The sequence below is a fragment of the Herpailurus yagouaroundi genome, unplaced genomic scaffold (assembly GCF_014898765.1).
Source record: "Herpailurus yagouaroundi ecotype Mexico unplaced genomic scaffold, PumYag 28, whole genome shotgun sequence".
Classification (NCBI taxonomy): domain Eukaryota; kingdom Metazoa; phylum Chordata; class Mammalia; order Carnivora; family Felidae; genus Herpailurus; species Herpailurus yagouaroundi.
The window spans coordinates 152,557,041-152,578,955 of record NW_024412376.1 but is presented as its reverse complement, the minus strand read 5'-3'; the positions used below and the strand labels follow the sequence as shown (position 1 = coordinate 152,578,955).

The 21,915-nt window shown below is 39.3% G+C and overlaps 1 protein-coding gene across 11 annotated transcripts in view; it reads left to right on the top strand.

Moving 5' to 3' along the window:
* The window catches only part of SLIT2 (slit guidance ligand 2), a 380,574-nt gene that overhangs the window by 347,116 nt on the left and 11,543 nt on the right, over positions 1-21,915 (top strand). For all 11 annotated transcript variants that reach the window (XM_040486997.1, XM_040487032.1, XM_040487040.1 and 8 more), the window contains 4 exons: positions 6,172-6,309; positions 6,420-6,660; positions 8,316-8,446; positions 20,993-21,147. In XM_040486997.1, the coding sequence (XP_040342931.1) occupies positions 6,172-6,309; positions 6,420-6,660; positions 8,316-8,446; positions 20,993-21,147 (665 nt within the window). The remainder of the gene's footprint in view (positions 1-6,171; positions 6,310-6,419; positions 6,661-8,315; positions 8,447-20,992; positions 21,148-21,915) is intronic.

Genomic DNA, 21,915 nt, shown 5'->3' with positions numbered 1-21,915 from the left:
ACCTTCTTTTCAGGACCTTGCTTCACACCTTTGCTGGGGATGAAAGGGACATACTCTCCAGTGTCAGTGGGATTTTTATAAATGCTGATATACAATATGGACTTTTTTTTTTTTTTTTTTTTTTTTTTTTAGTACGCTAAAGAAAATGAAAGAGAGCATTTCCTTTCATTCCATGGCTCTTCCTGGGAAGTCACGTATGAAATAAATTAGCCTTTGACTGTGTTTACGTAAATGTATTTGAAGGCCACGTAAGGGGCACCTGGGTGACTCAGTCGGTTAAGTGTCTTGAGTCTTGATTTCAGCTCAGGTCATGGTCTCACAGTTCCCGAGTTCAAGCCCTACATTGGGCTGCACACTGATGGCACAGAGCTTGCTTCGGATTTTCTCTCTGTCCCTCCTCCACTTGTGCGCACACGCTCTCTCTCTCTCTCTCTGTCTCTCAAAATAAACGAAACTTAAAACTATTGAAGGACAAATAAATTTGTAGTATCTACTAGGCACTTTATTATCTGAATGTAAGTTGGTGGTAAATAGGGACTTTAATGTAACTGAAGTTTCTTTGGTCTGTTACAATTCTTAACTCTCCAAGGTGAGGAAGATGGAGGGAACCTTATGTCCCAGGTTGCCCTGGGACAGTTCCAGTTTATGCCTGTTGTCTTAGCATAATTATTAATAGCCCCTCTTTCACCTTACATTTGCCTTCTGTGGGATGATAAAGCATACAGTCACTGTAGATAGAGGGCTCCCTCAAGTGAACTCAGAACTTCAAAATTGCTTCTTTTTCCTCCTCAGTAATCTTCCTGAAATATGTTCGGTATCAGATTAAATTATTTCTTTGCTACAATCCTGAAATAGTTTAAGGGCCTATCAATAGTAAGGTTCTCTTCTTAGAGCTGACAGTGGTTTAGAGATCATCTGGTCCGAATTCATTTTAAACATGAGGAAACCATGGCCCAGACAGGTTGGTGGCTGTCCAAAGATCTCAAGGTTATTCATTGGCAGAGGTGGGAGCTAGGTCTTATATTTCCCAGTTGGATGATTTTTCTAATATAGGTTACCTCTAAGAAGTTTTGTAGTTGATTAACATTACAGATGGTTTGTTATAGAAGATATGCTGGATTCTCAGGAATGAGACAGCTGGGTTCAAGAGTTGAGCTGTGCTTACATCAGACAATCAACAAATAGAATTATTTGTTCTTTTGCCCACTATGTATTGGGTACCTGCCATGGGACAGGGTGCCCATGTTATGTTATATAGTGTTTTTTTTTTAAGTTTATTTATTTTGAGAGAGAGGGAGAGAGTGAGGCAGGGGAGAGAGGCAGGGAGAGGGGGAGAGAGAGAATCCCAAGCAGGCTCCGCACTGTGAGCACAGAGCCCAATGCGGGACTCAAACTCATGAACCATGAGATCATGATCTGAGCCAAAGTCAAGAGCCAGACACTTAGCTGACTGAGCCATACAGACACCCCCGTTATATAGTGTTTTATAGCTACTCACATTCACATACTTTCTCTTCTCAGTGAAATGACTCAAGCTTAATTGCCATAGGATTCAAAGAATTAAAAATTACTCAGGTCGGGGACAATTTTGTAGGAGAAGATGGGAGGTGAGCTGGATTTCTAACAGTTTGATACTTGTCCACAGATTATCAGACATTCCGAGTTGAATGGGAGATAGGGTCAGTATCTCCAGAACCCCTGCCTTTCAAAAATCAATCTGAATTAAATGTTTATGCTCGTTTTAGTTACAGAATATTTTTTACTCAATTTGTTCAAAATTTTATTATTATTATTATTTATTTTAGAGAGAGAGAGTAAGCAGGGGAGGGGGCAGAGGGAGAGAAAGAGGGAATCTTAAGCAGGCTCCACACTCAATGCAAAGCCCAACATGGGACTCAGTCCCACAACCCTGGGATCCATGACCTGAGCCAAAATCAAGAGTTGGACTCTCAGGGTGCCTGGGTGGCTCAGTTGGTTGAGCATCTGACTTCAGTTCAGGTCACGATCTCATGGTTCGTGGGTTCAAGCCCCATGTCTGGCCCTGTGCTGACAGCTCAGAGCCTGGAGCCTGCTTTGGAATCTGTGTCTCCCTCTCTTTCTGCCCCTGCCCTGTTCATGCTGCCTTTCTATGTCAAAAATAAATAAACATTAAAAAAAATTTTTTTAAAGAGTCAGATGCTCAACCAACTGAGACGCCAGTTTCCTTGAATATTTTTTTTTTTTTTAATTTTTTTAAGTAAGCTTCATGCCCGACTTGGGGCTTGAACTCACAACCCTGAGATCAGGAGTCACATGCTCTACCCAACTGAGCCAGCCAGGTACCCCTAAAATTTTAGAATATACAAACACAGTTTTAGTTATAGCACCTGCTGATTCCATTTGACACCTTGTTGAAAAAGAAAATAGTATCTTTGAATTCTACTTTTCATTATATTTTAGTTTACAATCCCATGCAAAAAAACGGACGTCTTCTTGAAATCTTTACTGATACAAAATGCTTCATTGCATTTTGTTCACCCAAGTACTGTATGTCAATTACTTTAACTCCTAATGCCTTTGATCTGCCTGCAGTTAAATTTGGCAAATTGAAAATCCACCACTTACATAACAAATATCCTTTCTCAGAGAAATTCACCAGTCAGGGAAGTGGTTTTCTAGAACTGTTTATCTGCCACACAGGTTTCACAGGGCTTTGTGCATTGTGATTGTAAGATAAAGTGTTAGTGAGACTTAATGGAAACCACTAAAAAATGAGGGAGTTTGTCTTTAAAAGACTACTCCTTAATTCAGTATCTTCTATTACTATCCATTAAATTACACGCTCGGAAGTGCATCCTCCTGCATCATGGGTTAGCTGATTTGGGAACCTATTGTTTTCAGCAGTAATTTGTGAGCTTGTTTTATGGCTGTATGTAGTTTAGCAGAAAGCAGGTGACGTCACAGTGTGTGCGATCACTCCCATATTATAAATAATGGCAGGGGGGTGGGAGGGAGGGGCGGGTGGGTGATGGGTATTGAGGAAGGCACCTTTTCGGATGAGCACTGGGTGTTGTATGGAAACCAATTTGACAATAAACTTCATATATTGGAAAAAAAATAATTGCACATTGTCACGAAGGGAGTTGCAAAAAGAAAATGGGCTTAGAAACCAAAAGGACACGAAGTGCTAAAGAAAATCTCTATTGACAAATGTTTGGACAAACTGTACTGTTAACTTCAAATTCATTTTCTTACTACTAAGCTAACAGCTGGTTTTACTTTTCTTGCTTTATTATATACCTCATAAATCTACTAAATTGCTTTGAGATATTTTTAGACCATCATATGCCATAAGCAGTATTTTCAAGCATGCATCTTCCTTAGTCAGCTTTTGGGCTTCTAAACAGTATATTTTAGGGCGCCCGGCTAGCTCAGTCGGTAGAGCATGAGACTCTTAAACAGTATATTTTATAGTCTTTGCTTTCTTCCTCACTCCTTGGCAGATAATAGAGTTGAGGGAATGTGATAGGTTTTATTGATAATACAAACCTTAAGGAATTCTTAATTAAATATTTTCTTTTGTTTTGAAATTTGATCTGAGGAGCAAAAGAAAGACAAAAAAAATGTTGGTCATAACGTGACTCCAAGTTCTAATGGGCTTGAAAAATAGTATTTGTAGAGAAGAGAATATGAAACAGCTCTTAGCCACTGGTGGTGAATGTGTGGTTCTCTTATCTTTTACTTTGATTTCTTTTCTCAGATAAATAATTCAGAGTGTTTCAAAGCATTTCTTCTTTCTTTTAATGCCTGCCATTTCAGCAGCTCTGCTCACATTAACATTGATGGAAGCTCTCTTCTCAGACTTTGTCCATCTCTTTGAGAATGTATATGGCCACTTAGGATCCATTTAACTTCAGACTTGTTGTTTACTTTGCTTTGTTAGGATTTAGCATTAAAACCACTGGCTCTAGAGCAAGCATGCTTCCTCAGTGAGCTCATTTTATTTTCCTAATTTATACATGCGGAGCTGAAAGTCTGTTCTCCTTAGAGGGTATATACCCCCATTTATTTTAATTCATCAGCCCTCCAGTAACTCTTAAATCCTGATTTTGCATTTTCAGAGAAAACCCTCAGTGTTCAGTAATGTCCACATTCACTTGGGCATTTTTAATTATCCTCATTCATTTAAATCCTAATGGCTTTAAAATCAAAAACTGGAACATTAGTAAAGAGTAAACCACAAAGACTTTTATAGAATTATTAAGACTTAATAGAATTATTTTTTAAATACTTGCCATTTATTGATCATGCATTATATATTAAACACCATAGTGATTCTTTTATAGTGTTTTTATTTAAGCATAATGTTTTTATTTAAGCTTTTAACAAACCTGTGAGGTGGAAATTATTTTGTACTGTGTATGTTACAGGTGAAGACATGAACACTTAGGAAGCTTAAGTAAGTTAGTCAACATTGTGTACATGTAAGGATGATGCCAGACTACAAACTCAGTTCTAACTGCAACATCGGAATTCTACAAAGCTAAATAAGCCATAGTTTCCTGGTTTATTTGTTTTTTAAAGTCAGTGAGCCCTCTCTTAAACCCAAAACAGAAATACTCATGGAAGCCCAACGTGTGAAACTAATGAATCACAACAAGAGAGTGTTGGGGGAGAGGGGAGAGGGGAGGGAAACAGGAAACTGCCAATAGCCTCCTTCCCTTCAGGGGTCCCTTTTCGCCCCTCAAAGCACAGATTGAAAAGCACTGCACACGCCATGCTACTTTCTCCACAGGCAACGATAAAGTATTTCATCCTTCAGTGGTGAGAAATCCAGGCTCTCTTGTCAGATTGCTTGGGTTTAGTACCTTGGCTGTGGCAGTTACAAGTCGAGTGCCCTTGGGTAAATCCCTTAACCAGTTTGTTAGTTTTCTCACCTGTCATGTGAGGTAGTGGTGATACTGCTGTCACAGGATCCTGGAGAAGGATTCCGTGAATCCACATATGCAAAGTGGTTAGAACAGGGCATAGCACCTAGGAAGTGCTCAGAGAACACCACGTGTATGCATGATGGTTCTTCATCAATGCAGCTGAGACCCATCCTTCCCCGGGGCCACCAGAGTGAACAAACAAGCTGAAAGCTATCCATGGAATTGCCCCTGGATTTTTTTTTTTTTTTTATCAGTTTCCCTGTCCTGCTCCACTAGGTCAGCCAACCTCTGCCATAATGATTGTCAATGCTGACTTTTTTTTTTTTCATAAAATACTATTTGATTCCAATACATCCATTCTCTTTTTTTTCTTTTATTTAAATTATATCTATATCTATATCTATTTGTAGATATAGATAGATATAGAGATATAGAGATATAAATATAGATATAGATATAGATTTAGAGAGAGAGAATGAGAGCACGAGCAGGGTAGTGGCAGAGAGAGAGACAGAGACAGAGAGAATCCCAAGCAGGCTCTGTACCATCAGCACAGAGCCCGACATGGGGCTCGATCTCAAGGAGCTGTGAGATCATGACCAGAGCTGAAACCAAGAGTTAGACCCTTAACCGACTAAGCCACCCAGCCTCCCCAATACATCCATTCTCTATTAGGAAACAAAAATGTTAATTATTTTAAAATGTGTTTAATATTTTTGGTAAATTTTATAACATAGCACTTCCATTGTCTCAACTGTTCAAAGGAGTTAGAGCAAATGAAAATAGAGGACACTCTAAGCAAAAATAGTCAGGGTGGAGGGAGGGAGGGGAGAGGGGATGGAGGGGAGAAGGAGGGAGAATATGGGAAGATGGTGGAGAGGGGAGGGACAGAAGAAAGCAAACAAGATGGGGGGAGGAGAGAAGGAAGGAGGGACACCTGCACATTTGCATCCTCATTTGGTTCATGGATGCTTACTAATTATCACCATTCTGACAGATTCCAGGGAGAAAACGTGGAATAACTGTTTTCTAGGGATCTGTTAATTTGGGGGCTCGATGAGCCTGTTCTATATAAGTTTTGAGTGTTTTGTTTTAGTTTTAATGTACTTTCATTGCAGTTTAGTTGACAAACACTGCTACCTTAGTTCTAGGTGTACTAAGTTTTCTAAAGATAGAGCCCTTTTTTCCTAGATGAAATGCAACTGTTTTGCTTACCTTGGCTCAGTTCAGTTTGAAACTGTTTACCTACTTGTTCAAACAGATGTGACTGCACACCAGGATACATAGGCGAGCACTGCGACATTGACTTTGATGACTGCCAAGATAACAAATGCAAAAACGGAGCCCACTGCACAGATGCCGTGAATGGCTATACGTGCATCTGCCCCGAAGGCTACAGGTAAAAGTAGAAATAGAGATTTGTGGTAGAGTTAAGTCTTACAGAAAGACCGCAATTGTCATGCAATTCACACGCAACTAAGAGCAATGTATTCTTTCTGTTTCCTTTAGTGGCTTGTTCTGCGAATTTTCTCCACCCATGGTCCTCCCTCGTACCAGCCCCTGTGATAATTTTGATTGCCAGAATGGTGCCCAGTGCATCATCAGGATAAATGAGCCAATATGCCAGTGTTTGCCAGGCTACCAGGGAGAGAAGTGTGAAAAGTTGGTTAGTGTGAATTTTGTAAACAAAGAGTCTTATCTTCAAATTCCTTCAGCCAAGGTCCGTCCACAAACGAACATCACTCTGCAGGTAAGACATCCCCCACCAGCAAGGGCTGATTTCATCCTAAACCACATTTAACTAAATCATAAACCTCTGGTAGTTTGTGAGTGATACTATTTCCTAAAGAGACAGTTATCTGTCTTTCTCTGTATGGCTTATTTCACTTAGCATCACACTCTGAGAAACTTAACAGGAACCCATGGGGGAGGGGAAGGAAAAAAAAAAAAAAAGAGGTTAGAATGGGAGAGAGCCAAAGCATAAGAGACTGTTGAGAACTGAGAACAAACTAAGGGTTGATGGAGGGTGGGAGGGAGGAGAGGGTGGGTGATGGGTATTGAGGAGGGCACCTTTTGGGATGAGCACTGGGTGTTGTATGGAAACCAATTTGACAATAAATTTCATATATAATTAAAAAAAAAAGAGACAGTTATCGACTGCACAACGCAGTGACAGAAAATGTTCTCTGTATGAAAATCTTCAGTTATTCTTCTCTAAAACATTTGTGTTTTTCAAAACTAAATGGGAACCAGGTATTTTTATTCACTACTTGATTGTGAAACACATAGGGTGCAACAAAATATATGGTTTGTGCTCTGGTAAAGGTATTTTTATTCCCTTTTTTTTTTATGACTCAGAGTTCAGGCTCTGTGCCCTGTGAGATGGGGCCAGGGGGGTGGGGAGGGTGCTGTTAGGAATTCTGCAGATGAGGAGGACACCGGTGAGACAAGACATCTTGACAAAATATTCAGCCATCGTCTTTTAACTCTTCCCCCGGAAACTTTAAGAAGCGACATGAAATTAACAAACTGATCTTATTTTAAGACTTTTCACCAAGTCACTGTGTCCCCTTAAGAAGTCATTCGGACCTGCACGAAGGAGGTGAGACTAGATTAGGAGTTATGAATTCAGGACACGCAGGGGCAAGCTGGGACTGCATGTTTATTTTATCTGGTAGGAAAAATATTTTAATATATTTTTAATTCAGATGACCTTAGCCGATTAACATAGGCGTCACTCCTTATTCAGGTTACCTTGACACTCCAAATGAGTGTCATGAGTGTCATGAGTGAGTGTCCTTAACCGTCATGAGGAATGGGACTCAGGAAGGCAGACGGGCCTTCCGTAGAAAGCCTGTCTCCCTGTCTTCCAGCATTTGCCATACCAGATTGTTACAAGAAGAACCTAGTGGGTTTCAGGTAGAAATCCTAATTTTTACTGACTTGGTCCTCAAAAGCCCACAAAGGCTAGAAAGCGGATAAAAACAGATCTCCCACTGTTCATGCCATAACTGTGAAGAATGTTTTTTTATGTGGAATATAAAAATCAGTCTCACTCAGTGCAGTTACATTTCATATATGCCATACAGACAACCTGGAACAGGAGTGAAAAGAACAGGTAAGTGAAGATCTCCAGCAGAGAATGTTTTAGGCACACCCAGTGGTGTTTACTGAAGTGTCTGTTACTGTGTTGTTGGTTTTTTTAATTCTTTATGAATCTATTTGCATCAAAGTAATTTAGGAACGGGTCACCTTTCAAGTCGTCCTGTCAGCGTGCGCTACTGTTTTCTCATAGCTATAAGGAAAAAATAAGCTGTAGGAAAAGCTCTTCACTAAGCAGTCTTCTTTTTGATGAAGTACGTGTGGATGACGGTGCGTCCTAATGTCAGGGTTACTTCCTACTAGATTGCCACAGACGAAGACAGTGGAATCCTCCTGTATAAAGGCGACAAGGACCATATTGCCGTCGAACTGTATCGGGGACGGGTTCGTGCCAGCTACGACACCGGCTCCCACCCGGCTTCTGCCATTTACAGGTGAACATTTCTTGGTTACTGAGAGAAGAGCCGTTTCTCCTCTATTTTTCTGTAATGGTGAGGGGAGGGAGTAATTTGGCCACAGCAGGCTTATGATCGGTGTCTTATTTAGGGGCCCGGCAGGAACAGGTGCCATACTCAAGTTGGATAATGGAGGACAGATTCTTAAGGGGACTTTTTACAAAGATTGGTAGGGATAATACAGTAACCTGGGACCAGTAACGAGGGATACAGCTACTGCCTATATGCTTGAAGGGGTAAGTGGAGGCAGCACTCTTGGAAATCCATGCTCAGAAAGGGACTCATGGCAAGGACTGCCTTGGCAGGAGATGCAACCTTCAACAAAGGGATGCAGTCAGTCCTTGGAGGAGGAACCAGGACTTTTAAATACCCAGCCATCCTTCTCCTCCCCAACAGCCCCCTGCCTGTGCTCCCCTTTGGCCAAATCAAATTCCAGACAAAAAGGAACCCACTGATCACAGTAATGTAGTTTGCACGTGAGTCTCCCAGACCCCAGAGCAGAGTGAATACAGGTGGAGAGTAGCTCTAGAAAAGAAACTGCAAGATACCCAGCACAGTGAGGAATTTAACATTACCTTTCATTCAGCAGTACTTATTGAGCACCTACTGTGTGCCAGGCCGTGATCCAAGCTTTAAGGAACACCCTTGCTCTTAGGGAGATTACACATAATAAGCCAAGGGACACATATAATATGTGACCGGTAATGTGATTTATTTTGGAAGTTCCCTAATAACACCATGATAATGATGATATTTTGAAGATACAAAAGGAGTCGTATTCATGGGGCAAAAATTTCGCTGGAAATGTGCTTTTTGCATAAGATTAACCTCTGTTGGATCTCAACACTAATTCACTATCATAGAAATAACTGCCACCAATTAGAGCGAGGTCACAAAGTCATATGCAGTCAGGGTTTTTCAGGCAGGTAACTCAAATGAACTAATCAGGCCGGCTGCAAGAGAAAACTGTGTTCTCATCATTTTACTCTTGAAAAAATCAAACTTTTTAAAATTACCTTAGTACTTCCATGATAAATAGCCTTGATGTTGGCAGTGTGATAGAAGTGTCTGTGACAGGAGTGAGCTAGAAGCAAACCTTTGTCAAAACAGGGCCAGACTGCATCTACCCAACTCTCCCTAAATGCTGCCATGGGAAAATGTGGGCCCCAGTTTTACCACAACTCCTGAGTTTTCAAGGAAAGGCATAAATCTGGATGTTTCAATATAAGTATTCCATCCTTTAAGTATAGATTCATATTTTTAAAAAAATACTATATGTGGTGAACAAAAAGCATCTGTAAGCCAAATACTGATGACACACTTTGGGGGCATTGATTGGGACATAAAGCTGGAGATACTGGCCTCTATATTACCTTTTTTTATATATTTATGTGTTTATTTTAAGAGAGAGAGGGAATGCAAGCAGGGTCTGCACTGTCAGCACCCAGCCTGATGCGGGGCTTGATCTCACAAACCGTAAAATCATGACCTGAGCCAAAATCAGGAGTCAGACGCTTAACCAGCTGGCACCCCTGGCCTCTATATTATTGATGTGTGTATCGATGTGCTTCAAAACCCTTCGCGTCCTATCCCGATCCTTTGTAACAGTCCCGAGAAAGTAGGTGCCAATTGTAGGCCATGAATGGAATTCAGGAAGTCCTCTTAGTGGTGAGGTAACCTACTTGGGAATATTTAGAGCATGGAAACAAACACATCATTATTGGTTTCCAAATGGAGTATGAATTTCATGTCCAAATGGTGATGAATTAATGCCAACATTTTAGATATTGCTAGGCCTTAAATTATATAGCCTCAATTTGTTTGAGCCTGTAAAAAAGTTTCAGAATGTTGGTTTTGTGGTTCATTTTTGTTTTTTATTTTTCTCTTTTATTTTCTGCAGTGAAAGAGCACAGCACTCTCAGAAACCATAGTAAAGGTTCTTGAAGTTGGTTTATTAAAGCTAGTGTTCACATAAAATATACTTAAAATACTTCTAGATAAGTTGTAGAAACCCATGTGGTTATATCAAAATGAGAAGTTACCATAAAGAGCTTATCTTCAGTCTATGTCCTTTCCAGCGTTGCCTGACAAACAATAGAGCATACCATATGAAGTTTACAAAAAACAATAATATCACATAATATGCTTTTCTTTATGAGCGAGAAGTTCACTTCTCTGTTTGCAGATCATCTGATGGGGGCATCTGTTGTAAGGTCCAGGGAAAACAGTTTCATTTAACTCTTGGTTTCTGATTTATGGCACAAAAATTAAGAAAATCATCACATTATTTTTAAGTATAAGAAAAGTCATCACATTATTTTTAGGTAAAAGAAAAGCAACAATAACCTAGAATTCAGATAGACAGATGATTGATTGGTTGATTGGTTGATGATTGATATTGATATGTGTATATTATATGTGTATGAATATATTAATACTTCAGTATGGAATAGAAAACAAATGCTTCTGTGAAATAGAAACTATAGAGAACAGTTGAATTATTTCAGCACGCTAGGAGATTTTAGTTTTGACAAGTAAAAATCCTGGTGCTAAGATGTGTGTTCAGATCTAGGCTTGACCAATTACTGGGGGAGAAACTTGGAGCAGATACTTAATGTTTCTGTGTCTCATAAATCATAGCTATAAATAACGATACAGTACGTACCCCATAAAGTCACTCTGAGTATTAAATCCCAAACTTAGCTCTGTCCTCACTCCTCACTCACATTGTCTTCATTCTCATCTACATGTAGCAATACAGGAACATTTTTCTGGTATCTATTTCTGGAGTATAGCAGGGGAGTTGAAAGTGTATTCTCTATCCTTATCCATTAACACTAGAAGTACAGATTGTTTACCATTTCCATAGAGGGCAATTGAAAATATGTATCCAGGTTACAAATACATTTACTCTCTAACCTATGAAATCCCAGTTCTGGGAATTTGTGCCACAGATATACTTGAAGATACAGACATGATATGTGCACAGCTACTGCACTGCATCATTGATTATAAAAACAAAAGTTAGGAAACAGCCCTTTTCTAGTTTATACAATGGAATGTGCTGTTTAAAAGGGAGGTGGAAAGGGAAAGAGGAGGTTTTCTATGTAGGACACAGAAAGATTTTCAAGGTGCGGTGCTCTGTTCAAAAGAAAAAGAAGGCAGAAGAGTGTCAAAGGTGGGTAAATAAATACGTGTATTTTTATGTCCATGCATTTGCATAATGAAAAACAGAATGGGGCGTCTGTGTAGTTCAGTCAGTTGAACATCCAACTCTTAGTTTCAGTTCAGGCCATGATCCCAAGGTTGTGGAATAGAGCCCCACATCGGCTCTGTGCTGAGCAAGGAGCCTACTTGGGATTCCCTCTCTCTCTCTCTCTCTCTCTCTCTCTCTCTCTCTCTCTCTGCCCCTTCCCTGTGCTCACACATGTGCACTCTCTCACTCTCTCTCAAAATAAATAAGTAAATATTTTTTTGAAAGGAGAGAGAAACTAGGAATAGAGAGCAAAGAGTGGGATGGAAGCAAGAGATTTGTGTATGAACACCACTTCACATCATTTTGATTTTTGAGCCATTTGAATGCCATTACCACTCAAACTAAAATTAAATAGAAAAGGACAGGTGCTCTAAAGATAGTCTGCCTTGATTCAAGCCCCAGCACTGCCATCTAGTAACTGTGTGCCACGGGTAAATTGCATAAGCTCTCTGGGCCTCACTCACCTGGTAAATGGGTGTAGTGGATCATGGTTCCATTTTGTGGGATCGTAGTAAGAATTTTATGTTTGATACATGAAAAATATTTAGGACAACATATACCAAATAGTTCTAGCTATTGGGATCATAAATTTAGAATGTCCGAAATACAGCTTATTTTCTTTGCTTCACCCAAACCTGTGTCCCTGTCACATTCCTACTGTCATTGAGAGGTGTCGTAAGCCTGGAGTTCCTCCTCATCTTTTTCTTTCCCTCACCTTCAACTTGAAATTGGTCCCAAGTCTTCCTTCTGCCCTTACTAATTTTCTGGCATTTATCCAAATGCTTCTGACCTTGCTCAGGCCCTACTAAAATGTGACCTTTGATGAAAGGTACTCCTTCTCCATCATCATAGAGAAAGCCATCAATAACACTGTGGCCATCTGCTCTCCCATAAATTGCTTAGTAATTATTTTGTCTGGTTGAATTAAATGTTCAAATCTTGGTGTTTCTACTTTATGTAACATTATTAAAATACACTAATGTTTTATTTTTTATTTTTTTTTAATTTTTTTTTTCAACGTTTATTTATTTTTGGGACAGAGAGAGACAGAGCATGAACGGGGGAGGGGCAGAGAGAGAGGGAGACACAGAATCGGAAACAGGCTCCAGGCTCTGAGCCATAAGCCCAGAGCCTGACGCGGGGCTCGAACTCACGGACCGCGAGATGGTGACCTGGCTGAAGTCGGACGCGTAACCGACTGCACCACCCAGGCGCCCCTAAATACACTAATGTTTTAAAAGGGAGTAGTCTTACATATTGTAACACCAGAAAATATGTTCAGTTTAATTGCATGATGTTGTGTTATAAAACATTTAATGTAGTAAAAATTTATTTTCCAAATTCTGCATTATTTAATGTGCTGTTGGAACACTGTGTGTGGGAATAAGTTTGTACTTTGAGTGCCTCTTTTCAGGTGTCTGGTTAATCTTCAACATTGATGGAAATGGATTTTGTTTATTTTAGTAAATGAAATCTGATGAAATTAGGGGAAAATAATTATACATTAAATTGTTTCTCTATGTTTTTTTTTTTTTTTTTTGGTTTAAAAGGCTTCATTTTATTTTATTTTATTTTAGTGTTTATTCATTTTTGAGAGAGAGACAGAGTGCTAGCGGGGGAGGGCCAGAGAGAGAGAGGGAGACACAGAATCTGAAGCAGGCTCCAGGCTCTGGGCTGTCAGCAGAGAGCCAGATGTGGGGCTCAAACTTACAAATAGTGAGATCATGACCTGAGCTAAAGTCGGATGCTCAACCAACTGAGCCACCCTGGTGCCCCTCATTTTATTTATTTATTTTTAATATGATTTTTTAATGTTTATTTTTGAGAGACAGAGAGAGACAGAGAGTGCAAGCAGGGGAGGTTCAGAGAGAGAGGGAGACACAGAATCCGAAGCAGGCTCCAGGCTCCATGCTCCGAGCTGTCAGCACGGAGCCCGATGCCGGGCTCAAACTCGCAAACCACGAGATCATGACCTGAGCCGAAGTCAGATGCTCAACTAACTGAGCCACCCAGGTGCCCCAAGACTTTATTTTAGATGTCAGTCATTGTCTTAAATGAATCGATATAAGAACCATTATATCGTGGAATTATGTCTAGAGAGAGCAGTTAACATAGTTTTAAGTATGTTTAAGAGAACCCAAGATGTAGCAGTTAATCCTCCTTCACAGAACTGAAGTAGCCTGCACATTTTCTCGTTTTATCTCTTCTATCTGACAGAAGACTGAAGTTTTTTGCAGACCTACATACCACTAACAGGGCCAGCCATGCAGGCAGGGGTGGGGAGCTACTGTTTTCAGATAGCACACATCAGAATCACCTGAAAAATGTGTCAGAAAACAAATCAGTGGGCTACACCTCTAGTTTCTGATTCAGATCTCGGATGAGCTCCCACACGTTCATGGCCGCAAGCTCCCAGGTGACGCGCTGGCCCAGGGACCACAATTTGAGAACCATGTGTGTAAAAGGAATATATTTGAGCTGTGCTCCGAGAGCCAGTGGTGTGCATCTCTTCCCGTATCCAAATCCTGGGACATCATGCCTGATGTCGATGTAGAAATCAGCCGTGTTGGGGATGTGTCCACCACGGCGGTCAGCAAATGCTACAAGTCCCGACTCTTTTTCTTGTGTCAGGGAACCGATTTTGCACACTGCCAGCACCCTACTGTCTAAGGAACCTGATCTGCAACAACAGAGATGACAGAAGTTTCTTAACAAGTGAATGAATGTAGAATATCACACACATGCCTAATTTTTATTGTGCTGAGAGAATAGCATGAAAAGGGACTTGGTAATAATGCCATGAATGAATGAATGAATGAATGAATGAGGTTGACTGCCTAAACTTAAAGCTACCATCAGCAGTAGATCCTGAGATAGGGATGGATTTTTTTTTTCTCAAGCAGGCTAACAATTGCCCTTCAAAGTGACATTTTTTTTCATCCAGACAAGCAGAAACTTAAATAATAATAATAATAATAATGGTATGCTTCTTTCTTTGGATTCAGATTAATGTTATTTTCCAAACCAGACAGCTTCTTGGGAAACATAGTCAACTACTATTTAAAAATGAGGAAACCAGGGGTGCCTGGGTGGCTCAGTCAGTTGAGCGTCTGACTCTTGGTTTCAGCTCAAGACATGATCCCAGGGGCCTGGGATTGAGCCCTGCATCAGGCTCTGTGCTTAGCATGGGAGCCTGCTTAAGATTCTCTTTTCCTCAGGGGCACCTGGGTGGCTCAGTCGGTTAAGGGTCCAACTTTGGCTCAGGTCATGATCTCATAGTTCGCGAGTTCGAGCACCACATCGGGCTCTGTGCTGACTGCTCAGAGCCTGGAGCCTGCTTTGGATTCTGTGTCTCCGTCTCTCTCTGCCCCTCCCCTGCTTGTGAACTCTCTCTCTCTCTCTCTCCCTCTCTCTCTAAAAAGTAAATAAACTTAAAAATAAATAAATATTCTCTCTCTCTAAAAATAAAATAAAATAAAATAAAATAAAATAAAATAAAAATGAAATCCAGCTTCCAATTATGGAATGAATAAGTCACGGGGATAAAGGGTACAGTATAGGGAATATAGCCAGTGGTACTGTAATAGCATTAGACGGTGACAGAGGCTAGCTACACTTGTAGTGAACACAGCATAATGTATAGAGCTGTTGGATTGCTGTGTTGTATACCTAAAACTAACATTGTGTCAACTGTAATTTTTAAAAATTAAATTAATTTTTTAAATGAGGCAATCAGATGAACCATCTTATGAAAGCGGAAATTGTACCACGCGTTAAGCAGTTTTCGTATTTAGGGAACAACACGACATCAGAGGACTTTTCCCTACCAATTATTAGGTTTGTTTGGCTATACAGCCTCTGGGTTATGCAATTTACAGTCTTACATGAAAAAACAAAAAACAAGGAGAAGGAGAAGAATTTAGTCTCATTGGAAAAACAAACAATAGACAGAATCTGCGAGGCCTCATTTCCAAGATAAACACTCAGCAGTTCTTGATAATGCCGTATGGGAAGGCAGCAGTGTTTCCCGGCTTTATAACTTTGAGCAAGTTTGAGCAAACCCTTTGGGCTTCTATTTCCTGGTCTAAACAATTGGAAATATACCTGTTTTTCATGTGTGGTTTGGAGAACTGGAAGTAACACATGTAAGATCCCTGCTATAGTGCTAGGGCACAAGTGGCTCACGATAATTACTGATGCTGGTGGCTTATGGATATCCTTGACGCTCAGATATCCTGATAAGGAAGGATAAATGCAAGTGTCATTGCCTTACATGTGACTCTTACTGTACGTTCAAATATATAAGTCCCTTTTTTTAGTGCATTTTTATTTAAATTAGGTAATTTGCCTCAAAAGCACTTATTAAAATCTAAGTACGCTTGGTCAATCAATTATTTTGTAAGACATCCCTTTGAAAACTTGTATGCACCTGCATTAATACCTTTAATCCCTGGGGCACCTGGGTGGCTCAGGCAGTTAAGCCTCTAACGTGGGCTCAGGTCATGGTCTTGCCGTTCATGAGTTCAAGCCCATATCGAGCTCTCTGCTCTCAGCAGCAGAGCCCTCTTCAGAAACTCTGTCCCCCTCTCTCTCTGTCCCTCCCCTGCTCTTACTCTCTGTCTCTCTCAAAAATAAATAAACACTTAAAAAACAATAATAGTACCTTTAATCCCCTTTGACCTCCTATTCCTTTTGATTTGAAGGCATAAACGGGGAAATATTTTATCACCATCTCCACAGATGAAGTATCTTCATCCCAGAGATAATCAAAATGAGATGACCAGTTGAATTGGTCTGGCTTCTGATTCCTATTTCATTGCATAGAATATGCCAACAGATTCTTTAAATTTTTAAGGGGAAAAACTAGAGCTTATATAAGCCAAGTAAACTGTTTGCCTTTATTAAACTATTGAAATACCTTAAGATTTAAAGTCAAGATAGAAATATAAAAATGTCATGTTGATGCATCCTACATTAAAAAAAAGGGGGAAGGAAGGAAGGAAGGAAGGAAGGAAGGAAGGAAGGAAGGAAGGAAGGAAAGAAGGAAGGAAGGAAGGAAGGAAGGAAGGAAGGAAGGAAGGAAGGAAGGAAAGAAGGAAGGAAGGAAGGAAGGAAGGAAGGAAGGAAGGAGAAAAGAAAGAAAAAAGAAAAAATCCCCATAGGCAAGTTAGAGCCTCTCTTCTTTTAGGCTCTGAGTTTTTAAACTCTTTTTCTGTAACAAAACCACAAGACATAGTTGAGTAACTGCTTTGTTTTCATACATCCACTGAGAAAATCAAGAAAACAAAATCTCAGCTAATAGGCAAGTGTAGTAAAACTAAATGCATACTAATGGTAATAAATTCGATGTGTGTTCCCAGTGGAAAGTCTCAATGTTAAGTGATTCACTTGTGACTCTCATGAGTCATCAACTACACAGTTCCCTCGGGAGTAGTGAAAGAGCATATCAATACTTCTCAGAACCCAAAAGGATGTTGTGCATTGTGAGTGGATAGGTAAGAATGACCGGGATAGACTGTAAAATCGATGATGGCTCAGTAGTATCTTGTAACAACTGATGTGTTAGTCACTGCTTTTATTTTAAATGGTATAGAGGCAAAGGATTTCTGGACATCCCCTTGTTAATCTCCTGCTTCAAAGGGCAGCTTGAAACACCAATTTAGAATATTCTTAGCTCTCAAGTCCTCTCTTCAGGCTCATACACACAGTATCATCTTAATGAGCAAAGAATCTAAAAATATTAATTTCACACCACTTATCTGTCAAAAGACCATGGTGAGGCCTCATTTGATTCCAGGGAAATAGAAATGGAATTAAGTTTAGTGATAATTTTTGGGAGGAGAAAAATCTAACCAGTCTAAATTTCACATATGATTGGGAAAATAGAATCCCATTCCATGTTTGAAATCTATGTACTTTATATGTCTTCTCATAACCTTCAGACTCGAATTATATGATTATGACTTTGAGGGCGACTGGGGGCCTCAGTCGGTTACAAGTCCATCTTTGGCTCAGGTCCTGATCTCATGTTCGTGGGTTCGAGTCCCGCGTTCTGTCAGCACAGAGCCTGCTTCAGATCATCTGTCTCCCTCTCCCTCTGTCCCTTACCTGCTCTCACTCTCTCTCCATTTCTCAAAAATAAACATTTTTTTAATAAGATTATTACTTTTTCTTTATTTTTATTTTTTTTTTTTTTACAATTCGATGATTTCTGGTAAATGTACCAAATTGTGTAACCATCATATAAGTGTTTTTTTTTTTTCATAGAACGTTATTCTTGGGATATTTGGGAGAAAAATCCCCTATTAGAAGCTTGGTAGTGATGAGAACACATGCCATTTGTATAGTACTAGTTACTTTTCAGGTTTTTTATTGTAAATGTGGCACGTAATAATTAAAAATGTGTACTCTAGAAGCAGGAACCCCAGCTTCCAATCTGTTTTAGCAGCGGGCTTTGCCCCCTTGAGTACCCTAAGTGCCTGGTTGTTAGGGTTGTTTTGATTCTTAAAAGAGTTATTACATGTGAAGTTCTTAGAACAGCACCCGGCCGATAGTCTGGGCTAAGTAATTCTTTGGTCTTATTATTTGCATTTCCCTGATGAGGAAAATAAAACAGAAAAACGACTTGAAGTCACACTAATCCAACGTCACACATCTTAAGGAGGACACACTGAACCAGATATATCTCCCAGTATTTCCTGCAGAATATGACTACTGAAAAATCCAAATTTTTAAGTAAAATTCATCTTTTGGATGTCCTTCCCTGGGTCTGCTTGAAACCTCTTTACTATACCCATAATCCAGTTAGTAGTGCTAAAAAACTGTATGTTATTGTTAATAAACCTCCCTCGCATTTCATTTACTTAACATATATCTATTGAGCATCTACTCTTTATCAGAAACTTTCCTGGATACATTAAGCAATACAGAAATAAATAACACATGGCTCCTGCTTTGAAGTAGCTTACTCAGTTATACTGCATCAAACACTAACGATGGCATGCCAGCGTTGATTGTCTAAGACTGATGTGTGACCAGGAACCCATTTTCTAGTACAAATGGGACTTTTCTTTGCAAATGTAAAGAAAAAAGCAAGTCCCATGTTAATATTTATGACTTAATCAAGGTCAGTGCTCATAGAGCAGTCATAGAAAACCACTTACATATTGTATATGATCACAATGGAAAAAGCAATTAATTGGTCCCCACTCTCTCTATGCATATTTTCATTTTAATAGTTTACGTAAAACTTTAGTAACTTGAACAAGATATGCCCCCAAAGAAGCTGTTATATTTCTGCTAGTCTTTAGCATTATTTTACAGTTAACATAAAAAATAAAGCTAATTTCTTCCTGAAGAAGATACTGAAATAATACTGGATTATTTGTATGATGATGGCGGTGGCCGTGATGGTGATGCTGATACCTAACCTTTAACTTTGCACTTTATATATGCTGGATGTCTCACTCTGCACTTGTAAAAAAATATATATTTCATACGACCTCAAATTAATCACCAGAGGGTGAAATATATATTAACATTTACTGAAGAGAAGACTGAAGTGTATAAGCAATTAAGTAACTTATCTAAGGTCAAACATTTCATAAATACAAGACCAGGATTCAAATCCAGGTTCATCTGACTCTAAAATCTGTATGCTTACCCATTAGCTAATAATACCATCTGGTATATTCCTTTAGAAGACAATCGTATTTAAGACCAGTAGCAGTTGGTATCCAACTTTTTTAGTGAATGATTTTCCTGTATATTGTTTCCTCTGTTGATTTTAATGGTATTGAGTGTTGGGATAATTAAATCTGCAGAAGATAAAAACATTGATTGGCAGATTTAATATTTATCATTCAAAAGATGATATCTGAGACAAATTATCAAAGATCTTTGTACGTGTGAACTCTTGCAACCATTTAAAACCAGAAAACTTCAAATATTTTCACAGTTCTGCAGAATGGTTTAGAGTATGGTCAAACCACAAAAACTTTTTATTCTGTGTTGGCAAACAAAGGGATATGATTAGACACCTGTGGTGAGAACCATACCGAAATGTCAACACATTTTTTTCTGTTATTTTCCAGGCGTGGCCTATTTGCAATCTTAAATATCAGTACCCAGAAATTTAAGCAATCGGCTTGTATAGGGAATATTAAGTATGCACAGTTTCTCCATCACATGCTCCCATATTTCCATGTTTGAGCCTTTTTTTTTTCCGTCTTCCTAGTTGATATCCCAGCATATTGGGTCTTTAATATTCGCTACTTACTTTTGGCCCCAACTTCCATTATGCCGTATTTTGCCCCCATGGTGGGAGGTTAATATATTCATGACACTGCCATGTATCAATTCTTGTTTTCTTCATTGGTCCCATGCTCCTCTTTGCTGTTAACCCATGTGTTAGATTTACAAGCACACTTCACAGCCATATAGCACCTGCCTAGTAATTGTACCCCAGTTCATCTTATTTTAACTCCCCATTTTTCATTTATCTTTGTTTCTTAATCTTTTTGTTTTTAGCCATTTTGTGAATTTCCATATGCCCTCTCAAATTCTGGAATGACTGTTAGACCTGTCCCTTAAAAGTAATAGAAAACTGAAGAAGCATTGTCAACACTACTGGCTATGACTGTGTTAAGCATTCCATTGAATCTGTTACTCTCCACTGAGCATAGACTTCTTCACAGTAATCTCATTTGATGGCCATCCCTCTGAAAATGCAAGGAAGGGAAGAGTGTATTATCAGTTAATACATTTTACCAAGCACAATGATCCCACCAAGTTGATTCTTCCTGTATCTGTGTGTGTGTTCGGGTAAGTCTTACTGTGCAGCATTTAAAAGATCAAAGCCAGTGATAATCTGTAGAGGATATTTGGCACCAATGTGGGTTCTTTGTCTTAAATACAATTTGGAGTAACAGTATCTAGAAAAACAAATCTTTAGTGGCATCTACAAGCAAAAGAATAAGTTATCCTTTATAATTTCTACATAGTGGAAGAATATGACTAGAGAGTGATTCAGTGTATCCATTTCCACCCCTCCCAATGGGAAAACAAGCTTATTTTGTATCCATTCCTAAAAAGTAGAAATTGATTGTACTTCATCTTCTATCTTGAAATCAACTACTAGTGTTTGTCTTTATTAATGTTAGATAGGAGTATCTTTTTCCTAAGAAGTGCTTACTGAAGTTTGTATTTTAACTTCTTTTTGTTAACAAAAAGAAAATTGAAGCATTAGTTACGTTGCTTTTTCTTTGTAGCGTGGAGACGATCAATGATGGAAACTTCCACATTGTGGAACTACTTGCCCTGGATCAGAGTCTCTCCCTTTCTGTGGATGGAGGGAGCCCCAAAATCATCACCAACTTGTCAAAGCAGTCGACTCTGAATTTTGACTCTCCGCTCTATGTAGGAGGTAAGCTCTGTTGCAAATCCAGTGGGTCCCCAAGACCTGTGATTCTCACCACAGACTAATTCTGAAGTTGTTGATTCCTGGTATTGTGGCCATTGACCAATAGTGATCAGCCATTGAAAGATGGACAGCATGGATAGAAAAGAAAGAGCCCTGGATATGTGTTAAGAGACCTGTTTTGTGCCTGTCTCAGTCTGTCAATAACCGCTGCTGTGGTTGGACAGGTTCTTGTGGTTCGTATTATGATTGCAAAGTGCCCTTTAGCAAAAACCATCAGAAAATTTTGGAGAAAAATTCGAGGTTTATTATTTAACAAGAGCTGAAAATTACACCGCACACCTGAAGCCACACAGCAAGGTCTTAGGGAGAGAGAGAGAGTGAGAGAGCACACACGTGAGAGCAATAATGCATGGGCCTGGGATGCTGCTTTTGTTGGGGTCAAGACCAAGCTATAAAGAAAAAGAAAAAAAAGTTCTGTCAGATGTTATCATTTCATATTATCTGTGCTACCAGTTGCCAACTAATGTAGATAATAGGATAATTATTAACCAAATTGAATGATGAATGAATGAACAATGAATTAAATGTGCGACTTGTATGGCATAACAGGAAGTACTTCTGCTGAGCTAAGACCTTAAGGTGAACAAACAAGAAATAGAGTTGGAAGGGTAGATTAGGGATTGGAACAATAGAGTGCAGTTTCTGGACTTTTTTTTTTTTTTTAAAACCAACAAGAAGGCAGACGAGGAAGAGATGAGGAACAGAGGTGTG